Here is a 24,193-nt window from a genome sequence, read left to right on the forward strand (position 1 = left end):
GGCAAATCCAGACTGATCTGACAGGATGGAAATGTCAACTGTGGAGAGCCAGGGAAATGTCAGCGGAGCACGTGAGGGCCACACAAACACAAACACATGAAGCACGCTTGAGCGGAGACACACACACACACACACACACACACACACACACACACACACACACACACACACACACACACACACACACACACACACACACACACACGCACACAGCCACACAGCCACACAAACACACAGCCACACAAACACAACCACATGAAGCACGCTTGAGCGGAGACACACACACACACACACGCAAACACACACTCACACTCACACGCACACACACACACACACACACACACACACACACACACACTCACACTCACACTCACAAACACACACGCAAACACACACACACACGCACACACACAGACACACTGAGACACACAAACCATAGCTGTTAGAAATGCACTTGTTAGTAAAACACTGTGAGAATACAAACTGTGCATTGATGTGTTCATTAAAAGAGTGACTCTCATGAAGAAACACCCAGGTCATAATTAACGCCAAAATCAAGACAAAAAGACCAGAAGTGTCTATATGGTGTCTATATGGTGTCTAAGTGTCTATATGGTGTCTATATGGTGTCTATATGGTGTCTATATGGTGTCTAAGTGTCTATATGGTGTCTATATGGTGTCTATATGGTGTCTATATGGTGTCTAAGTGTCTTTATGGAAGATGAGATCAAGCACAAACAGTAGTAGAATAAGAAAATACAAAATGAGAAATAAAAACAATTACAAGGCAGTATGCAAATCATTGTGAACGATAGCAGTTGATTGTTTTAATTAGATTAATATTATATATATATATATATATATATATAATTAATATATGCAAATATATATAAAAAAAAGTGTGTATGCATGTGATTTATTATGTACAAAATATGAAAATAATTCAATATTGAAATGATTCAGTATTATTATTAATATTAATTACAATAGTGATTGATTAACAATAAAATATATAAAATATATTGTATAATATCTATACATTTTATAGTATTATCATGATTATTACTTTTCTTTTCTATTTTGGTAAAGGTATTTTGGGGGAAATGTGCTTAATTCTCAAAAAAAAAGAAAAAAAAAAGAAGTAGAAGGTTAATTAAAGGTGAAGTGTGTAATTTCTATACTACTAGTGGCACAGAACGGATCTGCGCTGTGTTTGAGAGGTAAAACAGGGAATAGCAGCCTAACAGCGTTTGTCTCATTTGATTTGGGGATGAAATATGACCCAGAAACTCTCCTAAAATGACACCTACACAGGTTTCCCCTCTCAAGCGCACTCAAAAGAACACACTTTGCATCCTCCCACGTCCCATATCCCCCATACTTCTGTTTTCATGGACACATTTGTCAACCTGTCAGATTAAATCTGTCACTTTTTTTCTCTTCGACAGCGCATCGCTGCGTTACCTTCTCCCTCTGTGATCCGACACACGAGGACAAACGCAAACTTTCTCCTGTTGTTTCAAATGTCCTTTCACTATAATGTTAAATTCATATCTTACTTTGTGCTTTGAATAGCCACATCGGAGTCTTTCCAGAGAGAGAGAGAGAGAGCGAGAGCTGTTTGGCACTTTGGGAATTTGATTGACGACTCCAAACAAAACATCTTTTGGCTTTTGATTTTGGACAGCTTGTGTGGAGCCAGTCGAGAGCACGAGGCTGTTTTCTCTCACCAGGGTTTGATTTATCTTTCCCTCGTATGCCACTAACATTCCCCGTGTCCGATTGCTCCCAGTTGCCCGTTGGCGTGCTTTTAGTCGGAACAGAACATATAGCGCAGGCAGAGAGGGCATTGTTCAATGTTACTCAGTTTGTTTGGGGATTGTTTTTGGCATTGGCGGTACGTTTTGTTCTGGTTTGTTTTCACAGTTCTCTTTCCATATTCTGTATTCAAAATGGACTGTTCTGCCCTCAGTCGGCTGATCCTGTGATACAGAAACAATATGACTCCGTCTGGCAAATACAGATGCCCAAAACAAGTGTTTGGACTCGTATAAATGTGTGAATGTCATTCATCAGATCAAGTGACCGGATCTGTGTCTTAAGTGATATTTTGTTATCTAATTGTGATGAGATTCATGTTTATTTTGGCTCAAGTATCCACTTTTTTGGAATGTATTTTATTATTTTATATGCTAAACAAATCAAAAGTTTGAAATAATTCAGATTTTTTTTTTTTTTTTTTATCAGATTTTTGAAAGAAGTTTCTTCTTCATTTATTTCATTAAACCTTTTTCAGAAAAAAAAAATTACAGTAAAAGTAATATTGTGAAATATTATTACAATTTTAAATAAGTGTATTCTATTGTAATATATAATATATTTATTCCATTGTGCAAAGCAGCTATTACAGCTATTTTGCCGTCACAAAATAAATTACATTTTAAAATGATATTCAAATAGAAAACACCTATTTACTGTAAATGGTAATAATATTTCACAATATTGCCATATTTACAGTATTTTTGATCAAATAAATGCAGCCGTTGTGATCTGCTTAAACATTTAAAAATAAAATCTTAATTATATCAAACTTTTGCCCGGTATAGTGTATATGTATCATATTAAATTGACTAAATTAATTAAAAGATTATGTATATTGGATTTTGCAAAATCACATAAATAAATTTTTACATTTCAAATTTGATTTAAAAGCCCAAGCATGAACCGAGGTTTCCCTTGTCATCAGTTTAAAATGGTGTTTTCTATTTCCAGATGGATTTAAATAAAATCTTTATATACATGTTAAGCTCTTTTCTACAATATTTCATAGTTATTGTTGTTGTCTTAATTTGTGAGCGAATGATTCTATTGAGTCGATTATTTTTTTGTGAGTCACTCTCTGAATGACTTGTTAGCGAAATTAATCCTTTTAAAAATCCATATCCAGCGACTGGAAAGGTCACAGTAATTCCATCGGTCAAAAAGTGCAGAAACCCTTATAAACGTAAGCACTAAATTTGATTCACAGCTTTTGATGACTCGAAATCAATTATGAAACTAATCTGAATGCTGATACGAGGTGCTGAACTCAATCAATGATTTCCTTTTGCGTCCTCTTTTTGTCATTTAGGTGTTTTCCAGAAAGACGCGGCCCAACTAGATTAATATTGAAAGGTCACGGCTCCTTGCTCTTTAATAAATGATTGGTTGATGGATTTGACATAACCCGATCAATGACTGTGTCTCGGTCACATTTTAAAACACATTGGCGTTCGGATCTCGGTATTTACTTCAGCTCATTGCAGGGAAAACAACTCAGCGGTTGTTTGGTTATGATAATGTCTCCATTTCTGATGTTTTTAGACTTTAGAAAGGGAAATGGATTTGGTGCCTATTTAATGGTGTGTGCTATAGCCTGTTTATGAGAATGAGAGACGATTTACTGGTCCAGTCAAGTCACAATGTCATAGTGCTTTTACTCAGCAAAACTGCCCGTGTCTCTAACGGATCTGGTAACGCGTGCTGTATTTATCAGTAAGTCATGCTCTAGCGCTGGAGGTGACAGTGATGGATGTCCTGCGTGATGGATGGCTTTTGTGCCTGTATGCAAGTCCATTAGTTGAGCTGTTGCTGTAGTATTTTGCTGTTTGTCAGTGTTAGTCACATTCATACATCTGGCGTTTCCGCAGCCGCTGTAAAAGCTTTTGGGCAGTTCTGGGGAACTTTAGACTTGCTGTTTCTTGCTAAAAGCCTGCAGTGAGTTTAATTTATGGTTGTTTTCAGTTATTAATATTATCATGTCCGCACAGTTTGGCATGTTATCACAAAAACATTTTTTTTTTTTTTTTTAATTGACTCCAAGTACAGCTACGAAATATGCTTATATTAAACAAATTTTTAATAACATTAGAATAAAGGGCAAATATGTCTATATATATATATATATATATATATATATATATATATATATATATATATATATATATATGTATGTATATGTAGGTTCAGAAAAAATGGTATAAAAGCTGTCACTGGGACAGTACCCTTCAAAAGGGTTTTAATATGTACCATTTAAGTACTAATATGTGACCCTGGACCACAAAACCAGTCTTATGGGTAATTTTTTTTTAAATTGAGATTTATACATCATCTGAAAGCTGAATACATAATCTTTCCATTGATGTATGGTTTGTTAGGATAGGACAATATTTGGCCGAGATACAACTATTTGAAAATCTGGAATCTGAGGGTGCAAAAAAATCAAAACATTGAGAAAATCTCCTTTAAAGTTGTTCATTTCTATTGGCGATAGTGCTGCATCCATTCACAAAAATAAATGTTTAATATATTTAAAGTGGGAAATTTAAAAAAAATATCTTCATGGAACATGATCTTTACTTAAAGGTATAGCAGAGGATGTTTTACTTCCTGGTGGGTAGTCTAAACTATTGGTCCTCCTAATTGTCAATCATTCTAGTGAATCAATCAAACTTTTCAAAAAGTGGAGAGGGCGGGTCTTATCTAAAATTTGGAAAGATCCTCCGCTATACCTTTAATATCCTCATGATTTTTGGCATAAAAGAAAAATCTATAATTTTGACCCATACAATGTTTTGTTGGCTATTGCCACAAATATACACGTGCAACATAAGACTGGTTTTGTGATCCAGGGTCACATATGTACACTTTTGGAACTAATATGTACACTTTTGGTACCAATATGTACCTTTGAGGGACTAATATGCTCTCTTTAGGTACAAAGATGTACCTTTTGAAAAGGTGCCACCACAGTGACAGCTTTTGTACCTTTTTTTCTGAGAGTATACTGTATACTGTAAATAAAACTGTAATATTGTGAAATATAAGTATTTTATAAAATAAAAAAAACTTTTCTATTTAATATGTTTTAAAATTTTATTTTCTGTAATGGTGATGCTGAAAAAAAAATTTGCAAAAAAAAAGAAAAAAAAATCTGCATTCATTTTAAATAGGATGTTCTTGTAACAGTGTAAACGTCTTTACTGTTACTTTTGATCAAATGAATGTATCCTTGCTGAAAAGTATTCATTTATTTTTTTTGAAACGTTTCGACCCCAAACTTCTGAACTTCTAATATACTAAAATATTTAGTACCCCTAATTTTTTAACGCGTTGAAAGTTGATGGGTTGTCTTACTGTAACAGCAAGTTGACGAATTGGTCGTAATTAAAAGTCCTGTATAATTAGGCTGTTTTCAGGCTCACCTTTTCAGTAATAATAAAATAGTGCATATTTTTTTGTATGAATAACAGATTCTGTCTGTCCTCTCCTCTCACTAGACAACACAGCCGGCATCAGAACGCAGCGGTCCGGCTTTAACCGTCAGGAGCAGAACGTGTACCTGCTGCCCATCCTGGTGGTGGACAGTGGCCCTCCGGCCCTCAGCAGCACGGGGACCCTCACCATACACGTGTGTGGCTGTGACCCGGACGGGGCCATCCAGTCCTGCAACGCCACGGCGTACGTCATGTCCACTGCTCTCAGCCCTGGAGCTCTCATCGCACTGCTGGTGTGCATCCTCATTCTCATAGGTAAAACCTTTTACTTCACCAACTTTCTTTATTGATATATAACGTCTGTGAGCAGGGTTTGAAATTAACACCTGCCAACCTGCCAAATGCGGGTAAAACTCAAACACTGTCCGATCACTTGCCAATTTGGGGTGTTATTATGTTTACTCACTTTGCTGGGGAAGTTCGTGTAAGCCAAATCTGCACAGATTTAGCGCAAATACTCAACTCGTGAGTCATCATGATATATTAAATACAGTATTAAATCTGCTCATATCTGGCTTACTTGAACACACACGTCACTACGTTACAATAACGGTGCGCTTGTTCATTTGCATTGAAACAATAGCGGAGATTAAAAAGCGTTGGGTTAACAGAAAAGATATTGCTATTTTCCAACACCCACTTTTTTTATGTCCTTTGTACTGTATTGATCTGTCCGCCTAAAACACATTTTTGGTGATGAGGATGAAAGAGGAAGCTGGAGATGCTGGATGACAGGATTTTGTTTGAATAAGAAATGAATGTATGAAATCCAAAACTTTATTGTGTGTGTGTGTGTGTGTGTGTGTGTGTGTGTGTGTGTGTGTGTGTGTGTGTGTGTGTGCGTGTGTGTGTGTGCGTGTGTGCGTGTGTGCGTGTGTGTGTGTGTGTGTGTGTGTGTGTGTGTGCATGTATATAAACGCCTAATGGAAACACATCAATTTCACAAAAGCTCCCATATATCGGAAAAAAGTTTTTATGCTCGCATGAGATGATTCTTCAGACAATTCGAAAAAGGAATATTTTGCAAAAAAAATTCCGCATTTAGGTCACCTGACGTAGATGACACAGTATTTTTGACAGAAGACGAGACAAAGTTCTTTATTAAACTCATTAAAAACTAAAGTATTACGGGAATACTGGATTATAAACAACAAAGAAATGGCACAATTCATCAAGACCTTGAAGCAGATCTGAGGGAGAAACACCCAGAAACACCTCATACTGATCCAAGATGGCGGCGCGAGTACATCGCGAGGCTCGCGGTCTCTCCAGATTCTGTAATTTAGCAGTATTTTTCTTGCTCATTTCGGGTCTGTTCGTCCAGAACAGTTGTGCCTTAACATCGTACACCCAAGGTGAGCTTTTGGATATTGGTTTGCGAATTTCCGACAGTTTTATGGACAACCTTCGACTCCTTCCTGAGATCGCCAGATCACCCGAGGCTATGCACTCTGCCCGGCCGGGCGGAAGTGCTCGCAGGCGCCGGCGAGATCGTAAACAAAGGCGGGGGAAGCGCGGAGGACTAAGAGCTAAGCTAAAGCTAACACCACACCGGCTCTCTTTACCCAGCATTTTCCTTGCCAATGTACGGTCGCTGTTGAACAAAATGGAGGAGATTCGACTCAACATCACATACAGCAAGAGACTTTTGAACTGTAATGTTCTAATTTTCACGGAAACATGGTTAAACAGCGGAATACCGGACAACGCTATTGAGCTAGCGGGACGCCATACATTCCGGGCGGATAGAACATTAGATGGCTCCGGTAAGACCAGAGGTGGTGGATTGTGCATTTACATTAACAAAGCTTGGTGCACAAACTCTGCTATTGTTGGGAGACATTGTTCAGCTAACCTTGAGTTTCTCATGGTTAAATGTAGACCGTTTTATCTACCGCGGGAGTTCACTTCCACTATTATAACTGCAGCCTATATTCCCCCGGATGCTGATGCCAAGTTTGCTATGAAAGAACTTCACGCAGCCATCAGTAAACAACAGACCGTTCACCCGGAAGCTGCGTTTATTGTTGCGGGTGATTTTAATCATTCAAACTTAAAGTCTGTGCTACCGAAATTTCACCAGCATGTTTCCTGTCACACCAGAGGAAACAAAACCTTAGACCATGTTTACACAAACATGGCTGAAGCTTACGTCGCGACACCCCTCCCCCACTTGGGACAGTCAGATCACCTTTCTTTGTTCCTCACCCCCAAATATGCACCTCTGATCAATCGCGTGAAGCCATCAGTGAAGACCATCAAGGTGTGGCCTGCGGGGGCAGATTTCTCACTCCAGGAAAGGTTTCTACACACAGACTGGAGTATGTTTGCTTCTCAAGCCACCAGTGGCTCTCACACGGACATTGACTGCTACACCTCCTCTGTACTGGATTATATTAATACCACCATTGACAGTGTTACAACCCAGAAGCAGATCACCACATACCCAAATCAGAAGCCATGGATGAACAGGGAAGTGCGACTCCTATTGAAGACACGCAATACTGCCTTCAGATCAGGAGATGCACAAGCCTATAGCACATCCAGAGCAAATCTGAAAAGGGGCATCAAAGAGGCCAAGCACTGCTACAAGCTTAAGATAGAGGGACACTTTTCCAACGCTGACCCTCGGCGCATGTGGCAGGGCATTCAGGCCATCAGTGACTACAAACCCTCTCACTCCACCCCCGCAGCCACTGATGTCAACTTCCTGAACGAGCTAAATGACTTTTATGCTCGCTTTGAAAGAGACAACAGAGAAACTGCCACCAAGCTCAAATCCTCAGCTGACCACCCACCGATCACACTCTCCTCCACAGATGTCTGCAATGCACTGAGCAGGATCAGCGCGCACAAGGCTGCTGGACCAGACAACATCCCTGGACGCGTACTCAGGGCATGTGCGGAGCAGCTCGCTGGGGTTTTTACAGACATTTTCAACCTGTCTCTTGCCCAAGCAGCTGTACCAACATGCTTTAAATGCACTTCCATTGTGCCAGTGCCAAAACACTCCAGCCCGAAGTGCCTTAATGACTACCGCCCTGTAGCACTCACACCCATCGTAATGAAGTGCTTTGAGCGGCTGGTCCTGGCACACCTAAAAGACTCTCTACCATCCACATTGGACTCACACCAGTTTGCCTACCGTAGCAATAGGAGCACAGAGGATGCAGTCTCCATGGCACTGCACTCTGTGCTCACACATCTGGACAATAAGAACACTTATGCACGCATGCTGTTTGTTGACTTCAGCTCAGCATTCAACACTGTCATCCCAACTAAGTTAATAGCCAAACTTGGAGACCTGGGCTTCAACACCTCCATGTGCAACTGGATTTTGGACTTCTTGACCAACAGACCCCAGAATGTTCGATCAGGCTCCAACTGCTCCACATCCATCACACTCAACACTGGTGTACCACAGGGCTGTGTGCTAAGCCCGTTCCTCTACTCCCTCTTCACCTCCGACTGCAAGCCTGTGTACGGATCTAATTCCATCGTCAAGTTTGCGGACGACACTACGGTGATTGGTCTCATCAGCAACAACGATGAGACTGCCTATAGGGAGGAGATCAAGCACCTGGCCACATGGTGCACCGAAAATAACCAGCTCCTCAACACCACCAAAACGAAGGAGCTCATCGTGGACTTCAGGAAAGTGTCAAGAGGCACACACGACACCATCCACATCAATGGAATGGCTGTTGAGCGTGTCTCCAGTTTCAAGTTCCTGGGGATCCACATCTCGGCGGACATGACCTGGACAACCAACACCTCCAGCCTGGTCAAGAAGGCTCACCAGCGCCTTTTCTTCCTGAGGACACTGAGGAAGAATCAGCTTTCCTCCACTATCCTGGTGAACTTCTATCGCTGTGCAATAGAAAGCATCCTGACCAACTGTGCTACAGTGTGGTATGGGAGCTGTTCTGTTGCAGAGCGCAAGGCACTGCAGCGGGTGGTGAAAACCGCCCAGCGCATCACTGGGACTCCACTACCTGCCATCGAGCACATCCAGAGGAAACGCTGTCTGCATCGAGCTCGCAGCATCCTTAAGGACTCCTCTCACCCAGCCCACAGACTGTTTTCTCTCCTGCCCTCCGGCAGGCGTTTCAGGTGCCTCCGGACCAGGACCAGCAGACTAAAGAACAGTTTTTTCCCCAGAGCTGTCTCTTTATTAAACTCTAACCCTCATTGATCCCACTCCCCTCATATACTGATTGACTCTCCTCTCCCTCCTCACACCTGCCTCCATTTTGTTATTTGCAATACTATAATGTTCATTTGCACTGCTGACTGTTATTACAGTAACAACTGTTTACATATGCATCTTGCACTACTACCTTGACTGGAATATGCTCAATTTGCACTGCCGACTGTTTATTTACAGTACCGACTGTTTATATATACATTGCAATATCGTACCTTAACTGTAATATGCAATTACTTTCCACTGCACTTTCACTCGGATAGCTTCTGTCCAAACTTTATTTGCACTACTTTAAATCCATTGTTATACTGCTCATTAGCCTAACTTATACATATATCTATTTGTTAAATTCTGTTTATAGTAATAGCCATCTGTATATTATGCTCACATTCTGTTTATAGTAACAGCCATCTGTATATATATTCATAGTACATATCTATCTGTAAAATTCTGTTTATAGTAACAGCCATCTGTATATTATATTCAGTACATATCTATCTGTAAACATTCTGTTTATAGTAATAGCCATCTGTATATTATTATATTCAGTACATATCTAGCTGTAAACTCTGTTCACAGTAATAGTTATCTGTATATTATATTCATAGGACAATCTATCTGTAAATTTTTGTTTATAATAGTATTCAACTCTATATTTATTCAGTACATATCCATGTTCTGCACTTATGGAACCACTGTATATCCTGCACTTGCTGCTATTGCACTTCTGGTTAGACCTAAACTGCATTTCGTTGCCTTGTACCTGTACTTGTGTAATGACAATAAAGTTGAATCTAATCTAATCTAATACGTGCCACTCACAAGTATAAGGGTCTTTCCTTGCCATTAATGGTTGTATAAAACACTTACGTCTCCTTCCATTAAAAATATTGGCTAGTGCTGTGTCTGCGATATACGTAAACCCACCAACATCCGTTGCCATGATTTTTGGACTGACTTATCGCGAGAGGAAAAAATTATGTTTTATTTTATGTATTATGTTATCGGTTAGTGTAAACGCCGTCGTTTTGCTATCGTTTTTTCTCAACATTTAGAAAATATCGCAAAAGTTTTGCGCAAATCTGTAATGGAAACGCGGATAATCTGTAATGGAAATTCTGTTTCTGAACTTCCTGAAACGCCTCCATTGTAGTCTTGATTTTTCTTCCGGGAACAAAAACGTCACAATATTCCTCATTTAAATAATTAATACGCAGAATAAAGGGGCGGGGCCTGGTTGAGTTAGTTAGTAGTGTATTAAACTGCCGGTTATGGTAAGGGGCGGGACATTTCCCAAACACACTTGAAGCGCTCGAACCAATCACAACACACTGCTCCAGCCGGCCAATCAGAGCACAGTGTGCTTTTCAGAAGGAGGGGCTTCATAGAGACAGGAAGTAAACAGCGTTACTGACAGACTGGGAAGAGAGGAGCCGCAACAATGGAGAATATGGGGGAAATAATGAACATTCAAGCATGAAAAACTGTTCTAGTAAAAAAAACTAAATCAAGACTTTGTAAAAGGGCATAATATGGCCTCTTTAACTACAATGAAATGCATGCTTCAGGAAGCCAAGCAGGCAAGAAACTTAAGTAAAGCATGTATTTTAGTGTTGTGCATTGTCCTTTTGAGCGTGTACTACTTTTTTAGGTGGATGAACTTGTTATGCATTAATGATGTAATTTCTGTGGGTGGAGTTCGATGAATGTAGACAGTGCGTTACAGATAGTTGCATCACATACTCACATGGATACCAAGCAAAAGTACCCAAGTTTTGTTTGTTTGTTTTTTGCTGGTTTTGCGATGAAAGACTTTGACAAACTGTGTTGATATGTGATTCTGTCACACCAGTCTCATGCTGTATGCATTCAATATTATGTTATCGGTATTGCTTTGAAACAGTGTGACAGATTTGACAGCATATTGACTACATAACATCAGCTCGACTGGTAGAACATTGCAGAGGTCATGGGTGTGAATCCTATAGTGAACAAGTGAACTGATGAAATCACCAGGTGATTGATGGATCTCGAAGATGCAAGTACATCCACTTGAGAATGTGTGTTTGAGCATTATTATCTGCATTTATGGATTGATTAATAAAACTTTTCATCAGTAGTGTGCATTGAGACCAGCAGACTATAGAGTCAAGCAAGTGCTGAACATTTGTGCTGCCTGTGCGCACACACACACACACACACGCACACACACACACACACACACACACACGCACACACACACGCACACATCATGTTTGCCTCTACGACCGCTGTAACTCTTTTAATGGTCCATCATCATTCTTTAAAACCTTATTCGTGGGTTCAAATGCGGCGGGAGACAAAAAACCAAACTAGAATGACATGAAAGCTGATCAATATTTCATACAGCATCCTCTGCCCACTGACTGCAGTTGCTCATCCTCTATCAGGAAGAGTACGAAAGCTTTTGTTCACGCAGAGCGGACACGCACACAATACAGGCCTCAGTGAATGACATCCAGCCTCTCTAGTGGAGAACTGGTGAGTTAAGGGAAGCTCGTGAAAAGAGCAGCATCAGCACCACTGTCCCCGCGGATCACTGAGCGCTTTAAATAGAGCATCCTTTCCAGACATCCACGGCACTCCTGTTCCCGTGTCGAAGAGCCGTTGGACTGCGGTTCTGTTGTCATCGCTGAAAGTTTTATGACTTTCTTCTGGCCTCAGTATATCTGTCTTTATTTCTATCCTCTCCACTTAGAGCTTTTCCCATCCCTCTCTCTCTCTCTCTCTCTCTCTCTCTCTCTCTCTCTGTCCTCTGCAGTCGCTTATAAAGTACGCCACATGAATTGTTCTCAGTCAGCTGAGCAGGGTTTTTTTTTCCCTCCCTGTTGCTCATCTTTCCTGCGGTAAATCATTTATAAGTCGTGTGCGGGTCATCAGACGCACATCCTTTATGTTTAATTAGCCATGTTTTCTCAGTCAAGCATCACTATCATTATTGCTCATACTTTTAGTCAGGGACTTTTCAAAAAAAGAATTAGAGCTTGTTGTGAAATAATAATACTTTGTCTTTGAAAGCATTGTTTATGCTTTTTTTTTCTTCCCTATCCACTCCAAATAAATACATATTTAGTTTTCTGAATAAAATAATATTTTTTAAGCATTTAAACATCAACTTTAGATATTATTATAAAATAAAACCATAAAAAAAAAATTCAATACTTGAAATAAGATAAACATTAACTGAAATGAAATAAAATATAAATATATAAAACGTTCAGCTAGTTGCCAAGTCAACAAAAGACTAAAATTAACACTGAAATAAAATTTAATAAAAACGCACAAACAAAATATTAAAACTTTAACTGTAATTAAATAAATATATTTATTCATTAAAAAAAAATCTAGTTCAAAATATTAATAAAAACTATAATCATATCTAAATGATACTAAAATAACATGGCTTTATATCCAGTAGATTCAGTAAAGTGTGTCCAAACTGTTGACTTCCATCATCATCTTCTCTCTGGAGAAGTCAAGTGTGAACACGTCAAACTTGTTGTTCAGGTTGATCTCTGGAATCAAGACCTCTGAGGATGTGGTTGAGGACTGTAATTATATAACATGAAATTGGTTAAGACAAACTAATAAGGCAACAATTTGATTTATAAACTTTTTTATTATTATTATTAGCGACACTGTAAAAAAAAAAAATACATCCCCAAGTCAAAAATTTCAAGTGACCGATAACATCTACATTTTTCTATTAGTCTGACGTATTATTTCTCATTGAGCCAATGTTAACAGACTATTTCAAGAAGAATTTCACTTAGGCCAATTGAAATTTTTGATTTGGGAGGGTTAGAATTTTTTTACAGTGTATCACTACATCTTTTACAATAGTTTTCACTGTAGTTGTTGTTGCAGCCAAGTGTGGGTATCTGCAGTTCGGAGTAATGAAAGGTAGGGGGCGTGTCGTACGGTTGGGGGCGTGTTGAAAGGTAGGGGGTGTGCTAAAAGGTAGAGAGCATGTCGAAAGGTAGGGGGTGTGCTGAAAGGTTGGGAGTTGGTCGAACGGTTGGGGGCGTGCTGAAGGGTAGGGGGTGTGCTGAAAGGTTGGGAGTTGGTCGAACGGTTGGGGGCGTGCTGAAGGGTAGGGGGTGTGCTGAAAGGTAGGGGGCGTGTCGTATGGTTGGGGGTGTGCTGAAAGGTAGGGGGTGTGCTGAAAGGTAGGGAGCATGTCGAAATGAGGAGAGTGTGCCGAAAGGTTGGGAGTTGATCGAACGGTTGGGGGCTTGTTGCAAGGTAGCGCGTTTGTCGAATGGTTGAGGGCATGCTAAAGGGTAGAGGCTGTGTTGAAAGGTGGGGGACCGGGGTGTGCCGAAAAGTAGGGGGTGTGCTGAAAGGTAGGGGCTGTGTCAAAATGTAGGGGGTGTGTCGAAAGGTAGGGGGTATGTCGAAAGGTAGGGGGTATGTCGAAAGGTAGGGGGTATGTCGAAAGGTAGGGGGTATGTCGAAATGTAGGGGGTATGTTGAAATGTAGGGGGTATGTTGAAATGATGGAGTTCATGCTGAAATGTAGGGGTGTGCCAAAAAGTATGGGACGTGTCCAATGGTAAGGGGTGTGCTGAAAGGTAGGGAGCATGTCGAAATGTAGGGGGTGCGCCGAAAGGTTGGGAGTTGATCGAACGGTTGGGGGCGTTTTGCAAGGTAGGGGGTGTGTCGAATGGTTGGGGGTGTGCTGAAGTGTAGAGGCTGTGTTGAAAGGTGGGGGACCGGGGTGTGCGAAAAGTAGGGGGTGTGCTGAAAGGTAGGGGGTGTGTCAAAAGATAGGGGGCATGCTGAAATGTGGGGTTGTGGCAAAAACTAGCGGGCGTGTCGAACCATTGGGGGTGTGCTGAAAGGTAGGAGCCGTGTCGAAAGGTAGGGGCATGCTGAAGGGTAAGGGGTGTGTGGAAAGGTAGGGGCATTCAGAAATGTAGAGGTGTGCCAAAGAGTAGGGGCCATGTCGAACATTTGTGGACGTGCCCGAAAGGTAGAAGTGTTTCAAAAAGTAGGGGTGTGTCGAATGGTAGTGGGCATGTGGAAAGGTAGGGGTATGCAAAAAAGTAGGGGGCGTGTTGAAAGGTAGCAGTCATATCACAGACTTGAGAGTGCAATACAGTAAGAAAGCACTTAGCAACCATCTAAGTAGCTGCATAGCAATGTGGTAAAACACCTTAGCAACCGCATAGCAATGCCTAAGCAACTACACGCAACACTCTAGCATTACGGTGGTGAGTGTTTTTCATGGACAAATATCACTCATTCTCCGAAAATATCTCATCATCTTGACATTAGTTTTAATGTGTGAGCGAAGCACCTCAAAATTGATCTCTAATTAATAATTCAATTTAAATGTCTTCCCAAAGGACATGATCCTCTTCTGAAATGGACATCAATTAAAACTGAAGTAAAGCAGTAAAGCAGAAAGGCAGAAACGTATGAAAGTTTAATGCTAGCTGTTTGAAATCTTAGGTGTTTGAAAGCACAGCTTCTGATTGCACAGCCTCTCTTACCTCTCTCCTTAAATGTTTATAACTTTTCTCTTTTTTATTTGATTTGATTTATGGAATCAAAATTGTATTTGGAAATAAAATTCATAGTGGGCTAGTCTAGTTTAATCTAGACCGGTCTTTTCTAGTCTAGTTTACATGTAATGAAAAGTTTCACCAGAATGTCTCCTCTTTGAGTGCAAAGATCGGATAGATCTCATGACGTTGAAGGGAAGAGGGTGTCCCTCCTGATCACAGCCTTCTTTCAATGCCGCACCATTCCTATTAGATCAATTTGTGGCATGATAAGGAGGGAATGAAAACAAATTTCTGCCTAATTACCTTCAAACAAACAACTCCTCCATCAGTTCATTCTGAGGGTGACGTGATAAATCCATTTGGGTGCAGCAAGGCATCTGCACACATCCGTCCCAATTACAGCCCATCTGCCATGATGGGAGTCCTGGCCACCGGCCGCCCAAGGGTAAATTAGCCGTCTTGTCAGGTCCGCTTAACCGAACATCTGCACGGCAAGGAGTCGCAACATGTTTCACAAAGGCAGGTACATAATGCGGTTCTTCACCCCATACCTTCAGTACAACGTAGGACGCGATGGGGGTCTGGATTCACAGCTCATTCCAGATGGAGAAAGTGTGCTTGGGTTGTACGGAGGGAAAAAGTGATGCGACCTTTTAGTGATTCAATTCCTGCTAATTCTAAACCAGCCTATGTAATCGATGCATGTAATCCCGTAATGTGTCTAAAGACTAGTCTGTATGCATGCATCTTCACAGGAATTACCACTTTAATGCTGAGCGTAATTTAGTATGCATCATGCACTGCAAATGCAGTCCGTGAAACTCAATTCACTTTACCTGGCTCACAGCCATTTAGAGTCCTTGATCATGCCAGAATCGAAGAATAACATGAAGGGAGAGCTTGGTCAAAGACTTATCTCTCCAAGGCTTATGGAAAAATACTGAATCAAAGAGTCAGGGAGCCGTGCGCTTCTGTGAGGAGTCGCACCGTCTGCGGCGTTAATCGCTCCCGTGTTTTTAGCCCTTTGTTGGTTAGTAAACAATTGCAGACTGGCCTATTACAAATCAGTTACATAGATTAATTTACCTGCCATCTTTTCTCCTCCGAACATGTTTAGGGTAGATAAACACTGACAGAAAGTGTTGGCTGAAAGCAATAAACAGCAGTAAGTAATAATAATTCTTTCAACCCGGTTTGTCCTGTGAAAGGGAAGTTATGAAACTCCAGGTGTGGGCTACGGCTCGTGAATAGGAAATGTCCGTATCAGATTGATTTGTCATTTCCGGAAAGGGGCCGAGCGTGTTCATGTTCTGTCTTGTTTGTACACCGCTTTGTCAGTTTTCATATGGTTGGAGCTGCTTGCAAAGCTCAGCGCTAGACGGATGGTTCATGGCGAGCAAAATTAGCTTCAACTTCACAGCGAGAGCCTTCATAATGCGCTCATACTTTAATTTACTTGTGTGTCCTGTTCTACCAGAAAAGCCATCCATAAAACAAGCTTTTAGTGTGCAGTCTGCACTCTAGATATATATTTTGTCCTCAAATGCATTTTTTGCATTATGTAAATCTATTTATCCATCCATCCATTCATCCATCCATCCATCTTATTTTTATGGTAACACTACATTAGGCAACACATATTCACTATCAACTATAGGGTTTTTTCACTCAGTTAACTCCTAATTGATAGTACGTAAGGTAGTGGTTATGTTTAGGTATTGGGTAGGGTTAAGGGATGTTTTGGGTAGGCATTAATATGTTCTTTATAAGTACCAATAAACAGCCATAATGATAATAATATGCATGCTAATAAGCAACTAGTTAATAGCGAATAGTGTTCCCGAAGTGTTGCCATTTTTGGAATGTATTTAGAAAGATATGTCTTGGGTTAATTAGAGCACATTTACATTTACATTTATTCATTTAGCTGACGCTTTTTATCCAAAGCGACTTACAATTGCTATATATGTCAGAGGTCACACGCCTCTGGAGCAACTAGGGGTTAAGTGTCTTGCTCAGGGACACATTGGTGTCTCACAGTGGATTCGAACCCGGGTCTCTCACACCAAAGGCATGTGTCTTATCCACTGCGCCACTACCACCCCATAGCAAGAGTTTTTCTAACTCACAAAGAGCATTTAAAAGGGACATTAAAGACTGCATTGAAATAAATTTAAATCTGAGAAGTGTTTCTTAAAATGCATGATTTTTTCCGCACTTTTAAGTACTTTGCTGCAGTTTTCTACTATCTCATAAATGGTTGTCTGAGCGCTTTCATCCTTGTCATTCGTCCTCAAAAGGAAAGATGAAAGAAATCCTTTCCGGACACGCAGACGTTTCCCTCTCAAGATTAGAACGCCAGCCAAGACAATGGCTCTCTTATAACATTAATGATTATGTAAAATGGATAGCCTTTGATCAGACATGTGCCTCCAGAGAAAACATGCTTAATGAAATATTCAGATGATATTTAGATGATCACTTACTGAATTTGAACTTTGCACCACAGACATTATATTGAGGTAATGGATCATAATAGTTTGTATCGTTGCAGATAAAGTCCCTTTGAAATCAAAATTATAGTTTTGCAACTTTTAGTAGCCAACCGGACTGTGACGTAAACTACATTCTATTCGAGCTGCAGTTTCCACACATGTTATTACAGTACTTAATACTTAAACCATATTTTTTTTTTACATTTACATGAGCTGTGTGATGGAGAGCCAAACGATGACAGCAGATTTAATTAAAATGTCGATGTATTGTCCGGCAGAAAGCAGACAGCAAAATTGAACACAGTGTACGCTTCATCCCACACCATCATAAAACACAATGATGTTGTGAACATGACACTGCATTAAAACTACAGCATAACACAGTGCACGCAAACTAGCTTAATTAAACACATAGTATTAAACATAAATAGATCAATATCAATTATTCCAGCGATTGCTGCAATGTTGTGATGATTGCTTGGATGTTGCTATGTAGTTGCTAGGGCATTGTGGGTGGTTGCTAGGGTGTTGCTAAGTGGTTTTCTTACCGTGTGAACTGAAAAGAGTCTCTGTGATATTCTGATCTCTAGATTTTATTCTGGTCTGTTGGACCAAAAAATCATAAATCTGATTGCTTAGAAAATAAACAGCGTGATTTGAGGTATAAATCATTTCCATAGCGCATGAAGTTTAATACCTTGGGCTTTGGGTTTGTCAAGCTACTTTTGAACAGTCAATCTCAAAACCTCCACAAGCGTAGTAACCTACATTGCTAAATCGCTGCTTTTGTCTCCGCTTTTAGGAGGCTTAAAACAGATGCATGGAGGGAATTAGGTCAGACATATTTTTCCTAACTAGATATCCATATTAAATGCATCAGTGTTGCCTAAATTGTAATTGGTTGGACTTTTCTATGAGCTGAAAGAGTCAGCCATATCTGTGAATGCAGCAGTGAGTTTAGCCGCCGGTTCTGTGCTTATTTAAACAACACTGACAGATCAAATGTAAGAAAGACGGTATGCAATCACAAATGCAGACGCTAATGAACATAATTCAGCACAGATTAAGGATTCATTGGTTTATTGAGACGGATGCCGCTTTTGTTTTCCGACTCATTCATTTATTAAATGATCCATCTCAATTGTTTGCCTTTTCAGTTCATGTTTAATTCCTCAATCATATCTGCACTCCACCTCGCGGCGAAGCTTTGTGAAAGTCTCATTTATTTGTAATCCTTTCTACACTTCTCCTCTCAATCATGTATTGTTAGTGAATGAAGACATTGGGATGGCAGATATATCACTTATTAACCAGTCTCAAAACCTCATGAATAATGCACTCATTTGACCGCCTTCGAATGTTATTGACCGATCCTGCCTAAGCAGCTGTTGCTGTGTGCAACATACTAACCTGACATGTTTTTGCTCCCTTCGAAAGATTTTTTTTGCAATCGGTAGGACACATTTATCAATACTTAGGTCACTTTTCAAAACTCTTCACACAGTTCTCCTAACCAACTTTGCACTACGTCATTCATGTCTCATATCAGCTCATTGTCCATAACACAAGCAAAGGTTGTCATTCAACAAACACGCTTTGTCACTCATACTGTTGAACAAAAATCTTTAAAATTTCTTTACAAAACAAGAACGACTCTCTATGTTTAGAATTCACTGCCGTTTTTGTTACATATTCTATGCTTGTATTACTGGACCAAATTATAAACGTGACCCTGGATCACAAAACCAGTCACTAGTCGCACAGGTTTATTTGTGGTAAAAGCCAACAATACATTGGATGGGTCAAACAGATTTATCTTTTATGCCAAAAATCATTAGGATATTAAGTAAAGATCATGTTCCATGAATATATTTTGGAAATGTACTACCGTAAATATATAAAACATTTATTTTTGTGAGTGAATACAGCACAATCGCCAACATAAATGCAAAACTTTAAAGTCGATTTTCTCAGTGTTTAGATTTTTTTGCACCCTCAAATTCCAGATTTTCATAGTTGTATAGTTGTATCTCGGGCCAAATATTGTCCTAACATACCATACATCAATGGAAAGCTTATTTATTCAGCTTTCAGGTGATGTATAATTCTCAATTTCAAAAAATGTTCCCATGTGACTGGGTTTTGTGGTCCAGGGTCACATATATATAATTGCATATATATAATTTCGTCCAGTTACGCTGGTTAGTCCAGTTATGCCGTCCCATCACGCAAAGAATTTATTCTGTAAATGTGTTTCCATTGTAGTTTATGCACATGTTTTCTTATGAGATGAAAAGTTTATCTGACTCAAATAAGCGCATATGTTTTTTTATGCAATTTTTTTTTGAATTAATGCGCATCTTGGCGTTTCCATCCAGCGTTTTTTTGTTTTTTTATGTGAAATCCCAAAATGCACATAAAAATAGGTGGATGGAAACATAGCTATTGTTTTGGCACAAATTGCATTCAATGATAAATGATCCACAGTTTAGCCACATAGACTGATGCTGTGCTTACTGTGTGAAGAGTTGTGAATAAGTATTGAGGAATAGGTCCTAGCGATTGTAAAAAGATGTAATATCCTAAATAGCTTTAGCACACTTTACCGAAAATTTTATTGACCAAGAGGGGCGGAGCTTAGCAAAGGGTAATTTCTAATAGAAACTGCTGTGAGATTATTTCGAGCGTTGTTCTCCTGATGCAGAAAGGACAAGTCTCTCATTAAGATTAAGATGTGGTTGGTAATAAGTTCCCTAGCTGCGATGAGATGCCAGGTTGGGTTTGTTAATATCCTCCTCGTGTTGTGATGTGATCCACCGAGAGAAGTCGACTTGTGCTGTACAAGCGCCTCAGTTATTTACTGAAGAGTCAATTTGAGGTTAATGGATTTTCTTTTTCCTGTTTGAGACAATTTGGTTTTCTAATAAGTAATTTTATTGGAAACTGCGATGCTTGACACTTGTAGGCTTTGCATATTTTAAATAAACTCTGTTAATATGTTATAATTTCTCATGAAGAGTGGTGTTGAGGCATATGTTAACAAAGCTCACCTTTAATGTATGTTTTTTAAATGAGATTCAAAGGTTGATTTAGTTAGCGTTCCTCTCTGCTGTGGTCAAGATTTGCATTGTGAGGTTAATTGGGACTATTTGTAGGCGAGCTGAAGTGACCTCAGGTGCAGCTTTATTTACTAAACTTGAACAAATACAGATACACTGAACATGATGATGGCATGACTTAACTATTACAGCATGAACATAAACCTGAATATATACAATGGGGACATGAGAGTTATATATACACAACGTCTAATGACTTAGCAAGACGCACCTGGACACAATAAACCAATAAGAACATAACACATGAACCCAGAGAACCAATCAAAACATTACATGAGACTGGGGAAGCACATGACATGATCACATGCGGGCAAGGAATCACATGACAAACAGGAACCATACCTTTGACTAAACTTCAAAATTAAAGACATGAAACATTAACATGAAACAAAACCCAAAACTAAACGTGTCATGAAATTTTATTTCCACAATGTATCTGGCTTTTTAATGTTTTTGAATTAAGTATCTTCTGCTAATATTGTCTAATATTGTGAAATATTAATACAATTTAAAATAGCTGTTTTCTATTCGAATATATTGTTAAAATGTCATTTATTCCTGTGATCAAAGCTGTATTTTCAGCATCATTACTCCAGTCTTCAGTGTCACATGATCCTTCAGAAATCAGTATAATATGATGATTTGATGCTCAAGAAACATTTCTGATATTTTTTCCAGGGATTCTTTGATGAATAAAAAGTTAATTTGTTTAAATTTCAGGTCATATTGTATAAAAGTCTATCTATCTATCTATTTACTGTCATTTTTGAATAATTTAATGCATCCTTTCTGGATAAAACTATTCATTTTAATTTCCCCAAACCTTTGAACAGTAGTGTAAATTAATAATTCCTCTAGTTCCTCCTCAGAAAGTTCACAATGTTCTTGAAGGTCAATTTCAATAAATTCTCTTTTTTGACTTTCATAAATTTGACTTTTTTATATTATATTTAAAAACTGCGATTCTTCATAACATGATGTCAATTCTAATCTCATGTTAACATGTGTTAAATAAAGTGTCTCTCTTGCTTGTCTCTCGTTGTTCCTTTAGTCCTGGTGCTGCTGATCTTGACCCTCAAACGTCACCGGAAGGGCCAGCGCATGTCCGAAGACGAGGAGGACATGCGCGACAACGTCATCAAATACAACGACGAGGGCGGCGGAGAGCAAGACACCCAGGCGTACGACATGAGCGCCCTGCGCAACCTCTACGACTTTCCAGAGGTCAAAAGCTCGGATTCTGGCCCTGACCTGCGCTCCGTCCCTCAGTGGATCCAAAACCGAGTGGTAGGAGACGGCGGGCCGGCCGACTTCACGGTTTTCAAAGGCTACATACGCAAGAAGGTCGAGCAAGCGGACGCGGACTTATCGGTGCCGCCTTACGACTCGTTCCAGACTTACGCTTTCGAGGGCAGCAGCTCGCCGGCTCTCTCGCTGAGCTCCATCCATACGCTATCCACAACCTCAGAGCAGGACTTCTCATACCTCAGCGACTGGGGACCGCGCTTCAGGCAGCTGGCGGGCTACTACGCCCCGGCCCAAGCCGAAGAAGAGGGGTCCTAGCACCATGCTCTTCCCTGATCCGCTCTCAGAGACCCTGCTGTCCCGGTCCTGGAGTCGTTTTCCTCCCTGACGCTTTCGCCCACAGTTCCAGTGACGTTTTTTTGGATCCCAGTTAATCCGGAGAGATTTAATGTCACCCGTTACACTTTGCAAAGTGACTTCTTGTCTTGTAGAAAAGTTCAGGACAAATATTGAAGGAGAAGAGCATTAGGCCGGGTGCTGGGCAAACCTCCAACATCTTCTCACCTGTCAGAGAGAGCAAGAAGAAGCGGGGCCGTGCCATATGCACTACTCAAAACTCCCATTGTTTCAGGTTGTTTTGTTTTGTGATTTCTTTGCCCATCTGTGGAAATAAGGATTTTAACTCAGTGGGATCTGGAGGAAGACAATGGAAATGTCTTTTTAAATACCAACATTTAAAAAAATAAACCTTAAATAAATATGTATTTATTTAAAGAAAAACTAACAAAACAAAAAAAAAGTAAAACAATATTTATGTATTTATTGCTTTCTATTTATTTATTTATTCATCCTGGCAATGGACTGAAATAGAAAAAAATGGACATAATTTTTGAAGAATATTGAAGTTGTCAGGGTGACAGACAAAGACTGAAGATCCTGTGGGAAAAAAAAAATCAAGGTTGACTGGGGAAGAAAAACGAAAAAAAAAACGAGTTGGGGTGGGATTGTTGAATCAAGTTTGCAAACTATCAGTGACAGTAATTCAGTCTTGAAAATATTTGTATTTATTTTTTAGAGACTCTTTTTGTAAAATACGAAACCGATTCTGGTGGAGAAATGTAACGGCTATTGGGGTGAATCTCACGAAAACATGCCCAGGTCACGCTTCACCCACAAATCATGAGAAGAAAAGAAGAAAATACATTTTGCATGAAGATAATGAAGTCTGTTTTAAGGGTGCGAGGTTTGTGATATTGTGCTTATGGAAATTAAGCACGTTTTCCCTCCTTTTTTTTTTTTTTTTTGGTATTTCTCATTATTCCCAAAAGATCCTTTGGTCTGTAATATAGTTAAATATAGTTAAATTACTGTAATTTGTATTGCAGTATGGAGAATTTACGGAAAATGTGATTAATTGTCATAAAAATAATTACTAGGCTTCATTTACTTTCTGCAAAATATGATTGAATATTTCTTTCTTTGATTCTGAAGTGAAATAATTCCTTGGCAGGTTTCGTGAGCACTGGTTTTGTCTTGTCATACATTTTGTGTGTTGTGTTGCTTTTCGACTAATTATCCAGATCCCTTGTTGTGGAAGTTGCGTTCGGCATTGAATCTTTTCAAGGGGAATCTTGAAAGACAACATGGCACAATACACAACAAGAGACAAAAGAGGCCATCTGACGGGTTCTTTATCGGTTATATTTTAGACATCCCAAGATATACATGTTCATTGATGATTCGTGCGTGTGCCAACAAGACGTCTCCAGATGGCTTTCCTCGGGTGATTTGATCATCGTGTGTTGGGTTGAGGCTGATGAACGAGAGCGATGGCATCAAGACGGGGTGAAGCGCTCGTGTTTTTCCCAGAACCAGCACCCTTCAATGTCCACCCAAACATGCAGATGTATGGCTAAAATACAATTGAAATCATCAATAAATATTTACGGTTTTTCAAGATTTTTCGAATGCTGAGTTTTTGTGCCACAAAAAGAGTGAATGTGTAAATCTCACGAAAACATGGTAATTATTATTTATTTCTTTTTGTAAATTTTAATAGCAATTACATGCATTTTAGTTCCAAATTCTTATTTTAATCTCTGTAATAGGGATGCACAAATATGAAAATTTTGGCCAATATCGATAACCGATAATTCTTAATATTTGAAAGCCGATAACCGATATATTGGCAGATAAATGTAAATCAAAATTTTTATATAATTTTTGAGAACCAACGTCTCACCAATAAAAGCCACGTC

At 39.5% G+C, this 24,193-nt stretch overlaps 1 protein-coding gene across 2 annotated transcripts in view; it reads left to right on the plus strand.

Moving 5' to 3' along the window:
- cdh22 (cadherin 22) overlaps positions 1 to 23,920 on the plus strand; it is a 206,670-nt gene extending 182,750 nt beyond the window's left edge. For both annotated transcript variants that reach the window (XM_082136387.1, XM_082136388.1), the window contains 2 exons: positions 5,321 to 5,572; positions 21,742 to 23,920. In XM_082136387.1, the coding sequence (XP_081992513.1) occupies positions 5,321 to 5,572; positions 21,742 to 22,253 (764 nt within the window). In that variant the 3' untranslated portion in view covers positions 22,254 to 23,920. The remainder of the gene's footprint in view (positions 1 to 5,320; positions 5,573 to 21,741) is intronic.
- Positions 23,921 to 24,193: the final 273 nt, after the last annotated feature.

Source organism: Leuciscus leuciscus (assembly GCF_965113295.1).
Source record: "Leuciscus leuciscus genome assembly, chromosome: 14".
NCBI lineage: Eukaryota > Metazoa > Chordata > Actinopteri > Cypriniformes > Leuciscidae > Leuciscus > Leuciscus leuciscus.